This window comes from Saccopteryx bilineata, chromosome 6 (assembly GCF_036850765.1).
Source record: "Saccopteryx bilineata isolate mSacBil1 chromosome 6, mSacBil1_pri_phased_curated, whole genome shotgun sequence".
NCBI lineage: Eukaryota > Metazoa > Chordata > Mammalia > Chiroptera > Emballonuridae > Saccopteryx > Saccopteryx bilineata.
In genome coordinates, this window is record NC_089495.1 from 54,578,103 (window position 1) to 54,595,700 (window position 17,598).

The 17,598-nt window shown below is 42.3% G+C and overlaps 1 protein-coding gene across 1 annotated transcript in view; it reads left to right on the forward strand.

The window, feature by feature from the left end:
* The window catches only part of ABCC4 (ATP binding cassette subfamily C member 4 (PEL blood group)), a 289,300-nt gene that overhangs the window by 245,303 nt on the left and 26,399 nt on the right, over positions 1-17,598 (forward strand). Inside the window, exon 26 of the mRNA XM_066234422.1 lies at positions 5,030-5,185. Coding sequence (XP_066090519.1) covers positions 5,030-5,185 — 156 coding nt within the window. The remainder of the gene's footprint in view (positions 1-5,029; positions 5,186-17,598) is intronic.

Below are 17,598 nucleotides of genomic sequence, written 5' to 3' on the forward strand. Positions count from 1 at the left end.
GTCGATTAAAACAAAGTTGTGACACCCAGGCTTATGAATGTGAAGGGAAACCAGGCAGGAGAAGAAATTGATTATTTCTGGAGGGCAGATTGGCAGCACTGAGAAGCCTCCTTTGAAAATGCTCATACCTGTTTCTTAGCAATTCCACAGCTAAGAATTTATCTTAAGAAACTAATTAAGGCTGCCCTGGCCGGTTGGCTCAGCGGTAGAGCGTCGGCCTAGCGTGCGGAGGACCCGGGTTCGATTCCGGCCAGGGCACACAGGAGAAGCGCCCATTTGCTTCTCCACCCCTCCGCCGCGCTTTCCTCTCTGTCTCTCTCCTCCCCTCCCGCAGCCGAGGCTCCATTGGAGCAAAGATGGCCCGGGCGCTGGGGATGGCTCTGTGGCCTCTGCCTCAGGCGCTAGAGTGGCTCTGGTCGCAACATGGCGACGCCCAGGATGGGCAGAGCATAGCCCCCTGGTGGGCAGAGCGTCGCCCCTGGTGGGCGTGCCGGGTGGATCCCGGTCGGGCGCATGCGGGAGTCTGTCTGACTGTCTCTCCCTGTTTCCAGCTTCAGAAAAATGAAAAAAAAAAAAAAGAAACTAAGGTTATTTGCAAAGCTTTACCTTCAAGGATACTTAACACAGTGTTATTTATAATAGCAAAATATCTACAAATAGGGGATTTGATAAACGATCACATTCTATAATATTATGTAGCTATTAAAGTAAGTCTTATGGAATATTAAAGAAGATCAGATTATAATAATATATTCATATTAATTCCATTTTGTTTAAATATATGAGCTAATATCTTTAAGAACACACCCAAAAGTCCAGAAAGAAAACGCATCAACATCTTAAGAATAGTTTTAACCAGAACGTTGAGGTTACTGCTAGTATTCATTTACTTTCAAATTTACTTGCAAGGATCATGATTAAGAAAATAGTTTGTTTTGTTTTTTTAAAAGGTAGTGCAGCCTTGCACACAGGTGATGACTGGGCATTATAATGAGGATGTTGGGGTCATGAAACATTGCAGAAGTAGAATCTTCAGGGGCATGCTGGCACTGGGAAAAGCTAGAACTGAGGTGAACGTTTTGCTCCCATGAGCCTGGAAAAGAAGTGATGAGATTAAAGTGAGGCAGTCAGGAGAGGTGGCTGTTGTGAGTGGGGTACTGGGTATTGGTCATGTTGAAGTTGATGTATGAGGAGAGATCCGAGTGCAAATGTCTAACACATTGGTGTGGTCATCAGAGACCCACCTCAGCCTGGTTGGGAAAACATAAAGGGGCAGTTGCAAAGGAGCTAAAATAAGACTATCTCGAAGCATCTCTCTGGTGTTATGAATATAAACTGGATGACATTGGTGACTTTCTCCGCAGACAGTTGGTAAAACCCCTTGGTGACCTGTGAAAGACTCAGGCTCAGCTTTGATGACTGGAGAGCAGAGAGAAATAGAGGCAGGTTCTCTGAGCTGCCTTGTTCTTATCCTCCCTTGCATCTGGAGCTCACAGTGCAGCGGTCGTGAGCAGCCCTCTGTGCCCCTTGCCGCATCTCGGCCACTCACCAAACGTCCACCAATGTTCCGGTTTGAACGAACGGGCCGGTTTCCATAGAGCTTGTAGCACAGGCACATCCACACGTTCTCAGAGGCCTGCTTCTTGTCTGTGTCTTTCTGTATGTTGATTTACATAGGAGAACAGCCGAAATTCAACAGAAACGTGCCTGGGCCATGCTTATATGCACTAGGACCCACCTATAAGCAGAAAATAGCTCACTCTTAAAATATAAAAGAGGACTTGACTGTATGGTAAAAATGGCTGCAAAGGCAATAAAATTAGCTAAAGCCATTTTTCTTACATTTAATTGCTATAAAGAGAAATTTGTGTTTTGAGAGAAAAAAGCTGACTCATCTCCCCACATAAGTGTTGGTCCTGAGAGCACTTCCTAATGAACTTCCTGAATGTTAGTACCTTCTCAGAGTGGGCTTCTCAGGGAACCGAAGCACGGACAGGAAGTGCATACTTCAATGAGGATATATATAAATTTGGGAAGGAGGGATTTCATACCTGACATATTCTATTTTCTTCAGTAAAATTGGAGCACAGTCATTATATATGAGTAAGGGATGCATGCTAATCCTTGCAACATTGTAGTGTTAGAGGAAAATGAAGAAGAGCTTGCATTTCAGCAATAGGTAAATGGCTGAGTAAATTCTGACATAGCATTTGGACAAAATACGTAATTAAGAAAATGATGTATCAGTCCTGGCTGGTTGGCTCAGTGGGAGAGTGTCGGCCTAGTGTGTAGAAGTCCCACGTTTGATTCCTGGTCAGGGCACACAGGAGAAGCAACCATCTGCTTCTCCACCCGCCTTCTCTTTCTCTCTCTCTCTCTCTCTCTCTCTCTCTCTCTCTCTCTCTCTCTCTTTTTCTCTCTTTCTCTTCCCCTCCTACAGGCATGGCTTGAATGAGCAAGTTGGCCCTGGGTGCTGAGGATGGCTCCATGGCCTTACCTCAGACACTAAAATAGCTCAGTTGCCAAGCAACGGAGCAGCAGGCCCAGATGGGCAAAACATCAGCCCCAGACAGGGGTTGCTGGGTGGATCCCGGTCCTGGCGCATGCGGGAGTCTGTTTCTCCGCCTCCTGTCTCTCACTTGATAAATTAAAAAACAAACAAACGGTTTGTCAACAGAAAAATTATGGTTTACTGGGAATGAGAAGACTCAAATCTACGGAAGAGGTCTGCAAATAGTTTAGAAGGGTCACCAAGGAGGGAGGAAGGGAGCTTGCTGGGTCCGATGAAAGGAATGCCAAGTAGCCTGGTCGTCCCTATCACCTACCTAGTCATGTGATTACTGCCAGTTATTTTGACATGGAATTGGTGGTGAAGATGAAAAAGGAAATGTAATACAGTAAGAAAAGCAACATAGTCAAAAGAGATAGTGTCCTTATAGTGATTCAGGACCTAAATGTTGGAACCAGGGTTTTGGGTTCAAATCCTGATACCACCATTTAAGAATTAAAGGCAGGGCTAACTTCTCAGGTGTGCACAAAGTGCCATTCAAAGTGTCCAGCTCTCTGAAAGGTCCTGTGTTCTGGTTAAAAGCCCTTCTCATGCTGTCTTGAAATTCTTAGTTTCATCTTTGAATGTGTGTTTTGTTAAGTCTGACAGGACAGTGGAACATGTGTGTGAGCAGAGGAAATTTGCACTTGTACGTGTCCTTCATTTGCTCGCTGCCTCACTTGCTTCTAAAAAAAGACAAACCCTTTTTTGAAACTCCATTATTGATTTTACAATTAAGCTTTAAATCTTTGGAAGTATTCAGATGAGAAAAAATATATAGTTCCCACCATATTATTGGTGCTCTGAAAGGTTTAGTTCTTCTTTGTTTAAAGCTATGAGGTTTTAAAATCTACTGAAGTAGGCCTGACCTGTGGTGGCGCAGTGGATAAAGCGTCGACCTGGAAATGCTGAGGTCACCGGTTCAAAACCCTGGGCTTGCCTGGTCAAGGCACCTATGGGAGTTGATGCTTCCAGCTCCTCCCCCCTTCTCTCTCTCCTCTCTCTCCCTCTCTGTCTCTCTCCTCTCTAAAAATAAATAAATAAAGTAAAAAAAATATATATTAAAAAAAAAAAAAATCTACTGAAGTAATTTACAAATGCTTAAAAGCATGTCTTATTCCACCCATTGATTCCAGATTCTTAAATAGAGATGTCATCTCTTGGGAAGCTCCCACCAGAGAATCTTTAGTTGGTCAGTTCACTGGTTCACTAGAGGAGGAGGGCAGTTTCTGATTACAGATTTAAAAACAGCTAACAGCCAGTTTTTATAATACTGTTTTATTCCTGACCAGCATTTTGCATGCATTATTTTGATTCTTTGATGTTATTGTCAGTGTACTTCTCTCTGCTTCAGTTTTAATAACTAGATTGACGCTTCACACATTTCTTTCCCAAGGGACAATTTATAACTATTAATTGGTTTGTAAAATGCCCTTTGAACTGCTCAGATGAAAGGCATCATAAATAGCATATATTATTTACGTTGTTGTTGTTGATTTCATTATGTGTATTTTGGCTACTCGCTACTATTTTTTAAGACATTGAGACCTATACTTTAAAATTTTAAGATGTTTCCTTTCAAGACAGAACCTAACCGGATATTTAATGTCCAGAAATGATTTAGTTTCTTTACCAAACACAAATTCCTCTTAAAAGCTAGAAATCTGGGGAAATGAATACTTGTTTATGTATAATTTTTTTATTAAGTGAGAGGAGGGGAAATAGTGAGACAAACTCCCACATGTGCCCCTACCGGGATCCACCTGGCAACTCCATCTGGGCTAATGCTTGAATCTGAGCTATTTTTAGTGCCTGAGGCCAATGCTCAGACCAACTGAGCTATCCTCAGCACTTGGGGCCAACACTCCACCCAGTTGAGCCACTGGTTGTGAGAAGGGAATAGGGGGCAGGGTGGGAAGAAGCAGATGGTTGCCTCTCCTGTTTGTCCTGACAGGGAATTGAACCTGAGATGTGCATACGCTGGGCCAGTGCTCTATCTGCTGAGCAAACTGGCCAGGGCCTGTATAACACTCTGACTTGACTTATTGACATCTCAGTAGAATTACCCAAGAAATTCTCAAGGTTCAAAATTTAAAAGTTGATTTCTCATCGACCATATAGAAGACTACTAGCTTTTCACTGCAAGGAGATTGATTCTCTTATTTTTAACTTCTCTTTAGACAGAGTGAATTTCAACCAGGTGCAATTTGCCGCCCGAAGGGACATTAGCCCCAGTTTGGGGGGGGGTGCCTGGCATCTGATAGATAGAACCCCAGGATACTGGCAAACATCCTGCAGTGTGCAGGACAGCCCCTCTACACACACAACAAAGAGTATCGGGCCCCAAGTATCAAGTGTCAACACTGAGGAACTCAGACTACATTCAGTGAGGAACTCCCATAATTCATCTTCAGCTACCAAGGTTTCTTCTAGTTCTGTAATGTATTGTTTTTTCTTAATCTCTCCTGGATCTCTTTTCAGGTTGGCATTGTGGGAAGAACAGGAGCTGGAAAAAGTTCCCTCATCTCAGCCCTTTTTAGATTGTCAGAACCTGAAGGTAAAATTTGGATTGATAAGATCTTGACAACTGAAATTGGACTTCACGATTTAAGGAAGAAAATGTCGATCATACCTCAGGTATGCAAGTCAGAGCATTCTCACATGTTCTTTTTATAAGGGCACCTCAGTTTAATTGCTTTTAATTTTATTGCTTTTTAAAAATGAATTTAAAAGAGTGATCCCTTCCCCCCAGTAGAGCATATTTTTAATAGCTGATATTTTCAACAGATATTATCATCAGATGCCAGGGTTTTTTTGTTTTATGTGTGTGTGTGAGTGTGTGAGTGGGAGGGGGAGAGAAGCAGATTCAATAACTTACCCAGATAGATTTCTGGACTCAAACTTCTCCAAGTACTCAGTTTTTATCCACTGATAACCACATAATTCTGAGAACAAAATGATAAATGGTTTGTTTAGTACTTGAGAGATTTCTACAGGAAAACATGGATTTTAAGTGACTTAACGATGGAATTTTGCTGTAGGAAATAGAGCTACCTTTTCAAAGATGCTTATCTCCATGGAGGCTTTTCTGTGCAGCCGTGGGGCTTTGAGAATCTTAGAGTGCCTTGGTGCTTTTAGAAGTCTAGCTTGACCAGGTGGTGGCACAATGGATAGAACATCGGCCTGGGACTCAGAGGACTGAGGTTCAAAACCCCCGAGGTTGACGGGCTTATCCAGCTTGAGTGCAGGCTCACCAGCTTGAGTGTAGGATCATGGACATGACTCCGTGGTTGCTGGCTTGAGCCCAAAGGTCGCTGGTTTGAGCAAGAGGTCACTGGCTCGGCTGGAGCCCCCCATATGAAAAAGCAATCAATGAGCAACTAAGGTGCTGCAACATAGTATTGATGCTTATCATCTCTTCTCCTTCCTGTCTGTTTGTTCCTGTCTGTCCCTCTCTGTCTTTCTCTTTGTCTCTCACTTAAAAGAAAAAAAAAAAAAAAAGGACGCATAGAAGAACTCTAGCCATTAATACATGGCATAGACCAGGGAGACAGTATAGAATAGCGAGGAAAAACACAAGACAAGGAATTCCATCTCTCTGCACCTCAGTCTTCTCTCCCACACAAGGCAGCTAGTAATACCAGCCCCTAGAGCAGGGGTCCCCAAACTTTTTACACAGGGGGCCAGTTCACTGTCCCTCAGACCATTGGAGGGCCGGACTATAAAAAAACTTTGAACACATCCCTATGCACACTGCACATATCTTATTTTAAAGTAAAAAATCAAAACGGGAACAAATACAATATTTAAAATAAAGAACAAGTAAATTTAAATCAACAAACTTACCAGTATTTCAATGGGAACTATGCTCCTCTCACTGACCACCAATGAAAGAGGTGCCCCTTCCGGAAGTGCGGTGGGGACCGGATAAATGGCTTCAGGGGGCCGCATGTGGCCTGTGGGCCATAGTTTGGGGACCCCTGCCCTAGAGCCACCATGAGGACTAAGTAGGTAAGTGTGTAGTGGGGTGCTTCACATGCTGTGACGATAGAGGGCCGAATTGACCATCTCTTCCAGGGCGCTGATTCTGTTTCATTTTATTCTGCTTCTTAGAAGTGTGGTTTTCAGAAGTTGTTCTAGAGGTTGGGTGATATGCACAAAAAAGAGCTCCTGTCATTCCTGTGGTTCATCCGCTTAGCAAAAATTCAGGAAATATTTATTGAGCAATTACTCTCCTTCAACTGTACAGCCAAGGGCAACATAAGGGCCTCACGTCTTCAGTCCTGCCCCCAGCTTTGACACTTACACATGGTGAATTCCAGACATGCTGATCTTTTTTTTTTTTTAATTTAGGGGTTTTTGTTTTGTTTTACACTCTATAATCATCTGTCCAGCAAAGGAAGCTGAGGAAAAACACACATCTTCTTGAGATGAGAAACACAGAGAAAAGATGAGACAAAAGACCTCACAAATGTGCTATGTGAATATAAAGAGCTCTTAAATGCATGTTTATAAAGAAGCATATAGAACACAGCACCCAAAGAGGAGGGTGTGGCCTTGTGTCTTATGACCAACTACAGCTATTGCTACCTACCACTGACCTCTAAAATAATTAGAATTACTGGAAATAACTTTGAAATCTAGATATCCTTTTCAGAACCACAGTCAGATGCCAACGCACACCCATTAGGTTAACTAGTATTAAAAAGAAAATAACAAGTGTTGGAAATTATGTAGAGAAATTGCAACCCTTGTGGATGGCTTGTGGGAAGTAAAATGGTACAGCCACTGTGGAAAGCAAGGTAGAAGTCCCTAAAAGAATTATAAATAGACTTAATTCTTCTGGGTTTAAACCGAAAAGAATTAAAAGCAGGGTCTTGTAGATATATCTGTACACCAAATTGTATTCTCAATAGCAAAAATGTAGAAGCACCCGCCCCGTGTGTTCATTGGTGGATGAATGGACAAACAAAATTGCTTGTTCATACAGTGACATATAATTCAGCCTTAAAAAAGGAAGGAAATTTGGACACATAATATGGATGAGCCTTGAGGACATTATGATAAATGAGATAAGACAGTCACCAAAATATAACACTGTATAATTCCACGTATATGAGGTACCTAGCACAGAGACAGGAAGTAAATGATGGTTTCCAGGGGCATTTATGAGGTAGAGAATGGGGAGTTGGTTAATGAATATAGTTTCAGTTTCCTGATGAAAGGAGCCCTGTGACTGGATTATGGTGGTGACTGTACAGCAGGGGTCCCCAAACTTTTTACACAGGGGGCCAGTTCACTGTCCCTCAGACCATTGGAGGGCTGGACTATAAAAAAAAACTATGAACAAATTCCTATGCACACTGCACATATCTTATTTTAAAGTAAAAAAACAAAACGGGAACAAATACAATATTTAAAATGAAGAACAAGTAAATTTAAATCAACAAACTAACCAATATTTCAATGGGAACTATGCTCCTCTCACTGACCACCAATAAAAGAGGTGCCCCTTCCAGAAGTGCGGCGGGGGCCGGATAAATGGCCTCAGGGGGCCGCATGCGGCCCTCGGGCGTTAGTTTGGGGACCCCTGATGTACAGTAATGTTGAATGTATTTAATCCCTCTGAACCCTACACTTAAAAGTGGTAAGGTAGTGAAATTTATGTGTATTTTATCAGAATTTTTAAAAAATTGTTTTAAAGATACTCCTTTCAGGGAAAATGGAGAAATTCTGAGCATATAAAATCCTTGTATTGAAAGAGTCCTGCCCTGGCCAGTTGGCTCAGTGATAGAGCATTGGCCTGGCCTGTCACTGTCGCGGTTCAATCCCCAGTCAGGGCACACTGGAGAAGCGACCATCTGCTCCTCTACCCCTCCCTCTCTCACTTCTCTCTCTCCTCTCTCTCTCTCTCTCTCTCTCCCTCCCTCCCTCCCTCCCTCCCTCCCCCTCACTCTTTCCCTCCCTCTCTCCCCCTCTCTTCTCCCCACATTCAGCCAAGGTCCAATTAGAATGAGTTGGCCCCAAGTGCTGAGGATGGCTCCATGGCCTCTACCTCAGGCGCTGAAAAACGGCTCTGGTTGCAATGGAGAAAGGGCCCCAGATGGGCAGGGCATCACCCCCTAGTGGCCTTGCCAGGTGGATCCTGGTCGGGGCGCATGTGGGAGTCTGTCTCTGCCTCCCTTCCTCTCACTAGAAAAAAAAAAAAAGAGTTCCTTTGGCTATCAGAATCATGACTTAGTGATTACAGTATAAAACATGAGTTTAAATTCTCAAGTTTTATATTTTGGTTGTACCCATTTCTGAAATGGACCAAAGAGATTTACTTAGCAGAAATAAAGGGCATGTCTATAGAGTACTTCCACATCCCTGGATGAAAGGGTGTAAAAATGTGTCATGTGTTACTTTTAGATGTTTCTTAATAAGAAATGGTTGTATGCTTGTGTACATAAAAGAACTGTATAAATAAAGAAATAACGTTAGATGATTCTTGGCTCTTCCAGTAATGTTTTGGAAGCACATCTGAGCAAAGACTAAATATACCTTGACATCACCAGGTTTTGGTTCTGTTCCATCAGTTTCCACCCTACTTTAGAGCATGCTCTATATACATTCTCCAGAGAGCTGTGCTTGCTTACAAAACAGTGCTGAGCTTTGTAGCCATGTAGATAATGATCATCCACCATTGTAAACACAGAACCTTTAGTCTTTTCACTTTATACGCCTTTGTCTCCAAAGCACAGTGTTTGTTGATTAAGGAAGAGAGTCGGGAGAGACGGTGCAGTGTCTAAAGGGTCCCAGAAAATCGTTCAGGAGGCAGTCAGGGGTACAGTCTTTAAGCGCGGACACCGAATGTCAGCACCATGCCTCTTAGCGGTGTGTGACCTTGATGAATTTGCACAGCCTCCAAGCTTCAGTTTCCTTGTCCTGAAACCAGGTCTAGTAATTACTGCCTTACAGATTTGTTGTGAAGATATAACTGGATGAGAAAATGTTTGTGGCCCCGTGCCTGGTTCTTAGGAATACTCAGTAAATAGTAACTGATGATTCAGGAGCGGGGCACTGGCCTTTCTAGTATTATTGCTGTGAAAGTAAAAATACTAACACATTCTGGATGGACGTGGCTCTTCCATTTCTACTTATGTTTTTGGAGTCCTTGGTGATTTTTCTTTACATTGATTATGTAGAAAATAAACAAAATTGTTTATTTAAATTTAAAGAGTGAAGCAAAAAAAAAAAAAAATGAAGAAGAAAAAGAAGTTCTAGGGTAAGGAAAAATCTCTCCACCGTTTGTTCCACAAGGACATCAGGAGAGAGTATAGCTTGCTTTTTTATCTTCAGTTTCTGGCTCCCCACTCCCCATGGTGTTTTCCTGATCACTGCTCTGTACCCCACTAGTACATTGCAGTCCCCCCAAGACCTCCTGATATTTTTCCTCAGCCCTCCCCACACTCCCAGCTCTGTCCTGCCTCTCCTTAAGGATGGACTGTCTCTCCTTTTCATTGCTGTAGTGCTTGTTGCAGTTCTGAAAAGTTACAGAAGTATTCATAATAAGTCCGAACGTTTGAGGAATTTTGAACATATTTTAGCTTTCTTTCTTATCTGAAAGATTGAAAAACTGAGTGAGGCACAGTGACCGTAACCTATTTACCAAGTAAGTAGCAGAGCCAGGATTCAAAGTTAATTTTAAGAAATTACCAACTTCTGCACCTGCATGGCTAACCGCTCCACTCGGGACTTGAACACACTCTTGACCGCAGTCCACAGAACTGCTTCCTATAATTTTGTGCATATATGCGCGCGCACGGACACACACACACAGAGAAACAAAAATTTCACAAAACGATATTACTCTGTGCTCCGCACTCTATTTTCTATTATATTCATTCCATGGTTATTTACATAAAAGACAAAATGATGATCATGCGGCACAAAGTTGATTTCATAATCCATCGGTTTCATATGCAATTTGAAATACAGTGCCGTCACTGTCCCGTTTGGTTGGGCCCAGGTACACGTTAGCACCTCACTGGGAGCTGCCTTTATGTTCCAGATTCTCACAGCGTTCCTGCAAAGTTCTTCCCTTTCCAGTACGGAACTGAGGTTTGAGGAGGTTAATAATTTACTCTGACGCAAACAGCTAATAAGCAGTAGGATCAGAAATCAGGACTGTCAACTCCCAATCTGTCTCTTTATATTTTTCAACAGATGCTTATTGAACCCCACGATGTTCTCATCAGACACCTGACCCATTTTTTCCTACCACCTCACTCAAAAAGAATTCCCCCAAACCATCACAAAAATGGATAAAGATAGAGCAAAATTGAAAGCTGTTTCTCCTCGTGCTCTGTTCTTCATTTGGACAGCTTAGTAGTTTTAAAAAACTGTTTACTTTTGCTGAAAAACTCAAGTCACACCACCACTAAAAGAAAATCAATTTAGAAATGGGTTCACCCACTAGTTTGTCATGGGCTAGTAAGGGTCAGAAGATACTCGGGACCTTACCTTGCCGAAGTCAGAGGCCTTTCTCTCCGCAATGGCTGGCTGGCTGCAGAGGTGAAGTCTATTGGCCTAGTTACTTGTTTACTTGTCTATATCGCAGAAAACTTGCATTCCTTTTTCCCCAAATGAATAGGAAACATTGTTGCTGGTGTCCCCACACCCTGGTTTGGGGAACCTAAAAAAGTTTAGGGCAGACTCTGCAAACGGAAAACCCGTGCTATTTCCTGGTTGACAGATTGGGTGAGCCAGGACCACATCACCTTCTCTGGCTCCCTGCTTGCTGTCATTCTGGGGGCAGCAGTGAATTTCTGTGGTGGTCTCCCTCTTCTAGGCTCATCCCTCTCATTCTTGACCCTACCAGAAGGAAGTCAGAACTGGGAGAGATGGGATAGCAACAGAGACCCACATAGAAACAGAAGCAAGGGCGTGGTGACATGCACAGTCAGGCTAGTGCTGGAGGGAACTTTGAGAATCAAATAACTGTTTGTTTGTTTGTTTGTTTGTTTAGGAAATTAAATTTAACAGGGTGACATTGATCAATAAGAGTACATTGGTTTCAGGTAAATATTTCTATAGCATTTAATCCAGGGGTCCCCGAACTTTTTACACAGGGGGCCAGTTCACTGTCCCCCAGACCGTTGGAGGACTGCCACATACAGTGCTCCTCTCACTGACCATCAGTGAAAGAGGTGCCCCTTCCAGAAGTGTGGCGGGGGGGGGGGGGGGGGCGGATAAATGGCCTCGGGGCTACATGCTGCCCACGGGCCATAGTTTGGGGACGTCTGATAAACTGTTGATTGTATTGTGTGCCCATCACCCAAAATTAAATCATTTCCATCGCTGTATATTTGTCCCTCTCTCCCTTCCACTCCGCCATCCACCCTCCACTGCTCCACTCCTTTCTCCCTGGTAACTACTTCATTGTTATCTATGTCAGTGAGTCTCATTTTTATATCCCAGCTGTGTGTGAAATCATATAGTTCTTAGCTTTTTCTGATTTACTTATTCTTTTTTTTTGTATTTTTCTGAAGCTGGAAACGGGGAGGCAGTCAGACAGACTCCTGCATGCACCCGACCGGGATCCACCCGGCATGCCCCCCAGGGGGTGATGCTCTACCCATCTGGGGCGTTGCTCTGTTGCAACCAGAGCCATTCTAGCACCTGAGGCAGAGGCCACAGAGCCATCCTCAGCGCCCAGGCCAACTTTGCTCCAATGGAGCCTTGGCTGTGGGAGGGGAAGAGAGAGACAGAGAGGAAGGAGAGGGGGAGGGGTGGAGAAGCAGATGGTCGCTTATCCTGTGTGCCCTGGCCGGGATCGAACCCAGGACTCCTGCACGCCAGGCCGACGCTCTACCACTGAGCCAAATGGCCAGGTGATTTACTTTTTAATGGTCTCAAGGTCCATCCATATTGTCATAAATGGCAATAGGTCATCATTTCCTATGGCTGAGTAGTATTCCACCGTATGTATGTACCACATCTTCTCTATCCAACCCTCTATCGAGGGACACTTTGGTTGTTTCCATGTTGTGGCCACTGTGAATAATGCTGCCATGATCATGGGGGTGCATTTGTCTTTGTGTACCAATGTTTTGAGTTTTTTTGGTAGATATTCTTAAAAATATACACCTTAATTTGTGTTCAGAATTCCAAGGACAGCAAAAAAAAAAAAGAAAGAAAGCACATCTTAAGTAATTTTTAAAAACAAAACAGCTAGCTGACATGTAGTTGTCCTTTGTGCCCAAAAAAATTAAATATGTTCCCCAGAAAGAACCCCAGGTGAGATTATATTCAGGGAGTAGCTTGCTTATCTGAGAGGATCTGGAAAAACCGATTTCGACACTTTTTTGGGTGGATCTATACCTAGAGTCCCTATCCTATGGGCATAAAAAAATGCTTTTAATTGAAGAGGGATTCCATGCAAATGCAATATTTATTATTGTACCCCAAGGGTTGGCACAGATCAACAGCTATCATCTTTATGTGATTAAACAGATTCTTTTAAAATATTTATTAGACTTTTAAAATCAAAGCAAAAGCTAGGTATTTTTTAAATAGGCCACTTTAGTTGTTGGTGTTTCCATTCCCTGGGTTGTCTTCAGCAGGTTGAAAAAAGGTTAACCAGAGCTGTCCCTTTAAGACTTCTTCTTTATTACCTGGTTTTCTTTCCCTTCTTTTTTTCTTGTTGAGAACAAAACTCAAAGAGAGAAGAGGTGGGTATGCTATTACTAGTAAAGAAATACAACTGGATTCCAGCCTAATGCAGTCGGGCCTTTGTTTCCGACACTGAAGTCTTCATTAAAGTCCATGGAACTGCTCCCCAGAGCTCCTGACCTTTTTGTATCGAAAGAGGACTTTACATGACTTGAATTCTTTTTCCTTTGTTGGCGAACAATGTTCTTTTCTTCTGAATATGGATGATGATCGGTTCATTCAGAGGCTACAGGATTAAAAAAAAAAAAAAAGAAGGAGGAAACCAAGATAGAAAGCACCTCCAGGTGATTCCTCGTTTTTGAAACAGGGAGATGAGCTGCCCTTAATAAAGGTCGTCAGGTCAGAAATGAAAATGTAACTCTTAGGACTGGAAGAAACAGTGAGAATAGCCATTCTTGAGGATATGTTTTAATAGAGGACAGTTTCCTAGTTTGTGACTGAAATGAGGAGGGTGAAGTGTGGTGCTTTATCTGCCTCCTTTGTAACCACTTGTACGGTTTGTGTCTTGGTCCCAGGTCGTTTTAAGTATCTGAAGGTTAGTGGGTAGGGTTTCTTTTCAGGATAATGAGAGGCTTGTCTTCCAGTCATGTGTACAAAAGGTCTAGTAAGACTGTAGTTTTCAGTCCTGCAGTTGTGTTGAGGGATTATCAATTTACTACACTAAATGCTTTGATTCAGAGTGGCCATTTTTGGGTCACACACCTAATATGAACTTGTGTTATGTTAGTAACAAAGGAAAAAAATTACTACTGAATATGGCACAAAGGATTAAAAAAAAAGTGTACACTTTAAACTGAGATGAAAAACAAGTGTGATACTAATATTCCACTTAAAATATTACATTGAACAAGAGCATTTGTTTTTTAACTGTACTGTGCCAGCTAACTCTTATTAAATGAAGCTTAATTGTGTACCTTCAGAAAAAATATAGTACTTAGGCTAATAAATTTAGTATGTATTTACATGAAGGTTTGTGCCCTGCCATAAATGTCTACACTAAAATGTTCTGTCTTTAAACATTTTTACAACACTTAAGATTAGTTTATTACTTCATTTCTTCGAGGTGGGCACTTTAAATAATAATATGTATCAGAAATGATTATTAATTTGACCCTTATCTGCTCTTGCAGCAGTGTCTATTTTATTACCTTTTGAAGATAATATAATAGTTTCTTATTTGGCAAGTGAATGAAAGTAGAATGAGTCGAAACCAAAATGAACACCTCACGTAAAGCACGTTGGCATAGTAAAACAGACACTTTACAAATTGCCTGCTGGCTTTAAAGACAACTATAGCCTGAATCATCTGATGTTTTAATAAATCATTCTTTTTATTCAAGTTTTGACTGAAGTTTTACTCGTTTTGAAATATATATTTCATGTTTTAACATACAGAAATATTCTATTTACTAAACTACTTTCTTCTAGCTCATAATGCTAAATAACCATGAGTTACTGCCTAATATATTCTTTTAGATGGACAATACAGATTTAAGTGGGAACCCGTTTGCATCAGAAAATTCTTAAACTTTAATTTCTTTTCTTTTGACACTCGGCAGTGATTTGGTGCTAATTAGCAGAACCTCTTGAAGACCCGCAGAGGATCTGGGCCTCTTTCAGCTCAGCATAAAGCAGCTGCAGGCATTGGTCAGGGCCTGAGTGAGCAACTTGTCCTTCAGTAAAGAATCCCATTTTAATCCCCCAGTCTTGGGAGAGAGTCATCCACTTCGAGGAGTTTATTAAAGAGAAGAAGGTGAGGGAGTTGACAAGAGAGAGGCCCCGATTATGAAGGAGGTGACTGAACTTTAAATGTGTGTCCCTGTGCCTGTTCAGATGAACCACCAAAACCACCGTCCCCAGAGTTCTAGCACTGTCAGTCCTGTCTTCGATTAACGAAGGCAGAAAGGTTTGTCTTTGAAAAATAAAGCCAGTTTTTGGTGATGGACAAAGACTTGGCTTGGGTGTGATGAGCACACAATATGGAGTACAGAGAATTGGGCACCTGAAACCTGTATAATTATGTTAACCAGTGTCCCCGCAGTAAGTTCAGTTTTTTAAAAAAGCAAGCCTTTTGGAACTACCGTAAGTTAGCTTAGATAATCCCTCTCTAGAGTGTATTTTAAAAACCAGGTGGACACTTTACCAAACACTAAACTTCTTACAGATGTAAATTTACTCTGTGAGAGGAACCCAAAGGAAGAGGTGTTCAGGTCATATAAGCTGAGATGGACAAAGAAATGGTCCTGTCTTTTAATGTAAGCAAAGAGACCATCTGTCACTTTGCCCAGTAGGCGCAAAGCTGGTTTCTTAACCTGTCCTCTTTCAGCCCCTGTATCTCCTCACACAGCCGTCCTCAGGAGTCTCTCGGTTTGGGTCTCAGTAGAATATCACTTATCCTTTAGAGTCTTGTGAGGGAAATGGGCGGAGAGTCCCAGAGAAGCGGGGAGTAATGGGTGCCAGCCTCCCCTCGCCTGGCCGCACCGTTTCTGTGAACCTCATCAGAACAACTCAAGGAAGAGAAATTGCCTCGTTTGTTGAAATTGTAGTGTTGATCATTTCATTGAGTAAGGGAAGTTTCTTTTTTCCTTTAAATCTGAAGTAGAATGATGGTTATTCCCCTGACAGTGAACTTGTACCATTGCTTGGATGGTTTAGTCTTTGATCCTAAAATTTGGTAGTTTTAAATTTGGGTCTCTGAGTATTTTTAGTTCAATTCAATAATCATTTTGATATGTCATATGACCAGTGATTTTCAACGCTTTTGATTTTCAGACACGTTAGCCACTTTATCAAGTTTGTGCAAATAAATTGTCCTCTTTAAATGTTTTTAGTTTAGGATTTTGCTTAGGGATACATGTTTTCTGCTGGCACGTCATCTGTCTTCTGCATCCATTTTTCTCTCATCAGTCTTAAAACTGAGACAATAGAGAAGGAAGATATAGGAAGTTCTCAGTGTTATTTTTTTTTTCTTTTTATTCTTCTGAAGTTGGAAACGGGGAGGCAGTCAGACAGACTCCTGCATGTGCCCGACTGGGATCCACCCGGCTTACCCACCAGGGGGCGATGCTCTGCCCATCTGGGGCATTGCTCTGTTACAACCAGAGCCATTCTAGCACCTGAGGCAGAGGCCACAGAACCATCCTCAGCGCCCGGGCCAACTTTGCTCCAATGAAGCCTTGGCTGTGGGAGGGGAAGAGAGAGACAGAGAGGAAGGAGAGGGGGAGGGGTGGAGAAGCAGATGGGCGCTTCTCCTGTCTCCCCTGGCCGGGAATTGAACCCGGGATTCCCGCATGCCAGGCCGATGCTCTACCACTGAGCCAACCGGCCAGGGCTCAGTGTTATTCTTATTCACAGCTAGAGAAGCAAAAAAGCTACCTTCTCAATCTTCCTTCTCTGGCTTTTGAGAAGTGAAGAGGAACAGGCCAGCCCCACAGCCAGACCAGATTTGAGGCGGTTGGTTCTCCTGAGTCGATCCCTGGTGGCAGAGTCCAGTCACCTCTCGGCCCCGGAGCTGTGTGTCTCATTGTTCTACCACCATCATTGAAAGTAGCCCGTTGGGCTCTTTTCTGCTGCCTATATTCTTGTGGCCTGGGTTACCAGACGCTCTCAGAAGAAAACTTGAACAGCCTACTTAAGCTCAGGTACAAGATTCTTTTGAAACCTAGGAGGAGGCATATATTTTAGAGAAATTTAATTGTGGTTCCTCCCAGAGCAGGTGAATAGGAGAACTATTTAACTGAAAATAATTTCATTATGACACATGTCACAATAGGGTTCAGGTTATTCAGCCCTTGCAGTTAATAACGAGGATCTATGAATCGTGTAATCCTGATGTACAGACAAGATAACATGGGGAACAGCTGATGAAAATCTGAGGTGATCTCTTCATGAATAGAAGTGCCACTGGGCCCATTAGTTTATGTTCTCTTTGGACAAAAAACAGGTTGTTCAATCAGACTTGTGGAGAGATTTCTAATCCTGGACAGTGGTGTTACCAATGAAGAAAATATCCCCATTTATTCTTCAGTGCAAATGTGAAAATATTTAAGTTTTGCTTTGAGTTACAAACTTCAACTAATCATACTCTTGGTATTTTTCCACTAGCACACCAGGATTGTTAATTAATTGATATAGCTCTCTTGATGTAAACTTTCTCAAATAATTATATCCTTATTTTTTTCTCTCAGAACAGATACCACTACCAGAAAGGCATTTTTAAAAATCAAACCTTCCTTTTTCAGATTCTTCTTAAGATGACACATTTTAACACATTCTTTTCTTAGTGTTCAGTGGTCCAGAAGAGATTTTGGACTGTGCTCTGGACAGCTGAAAAT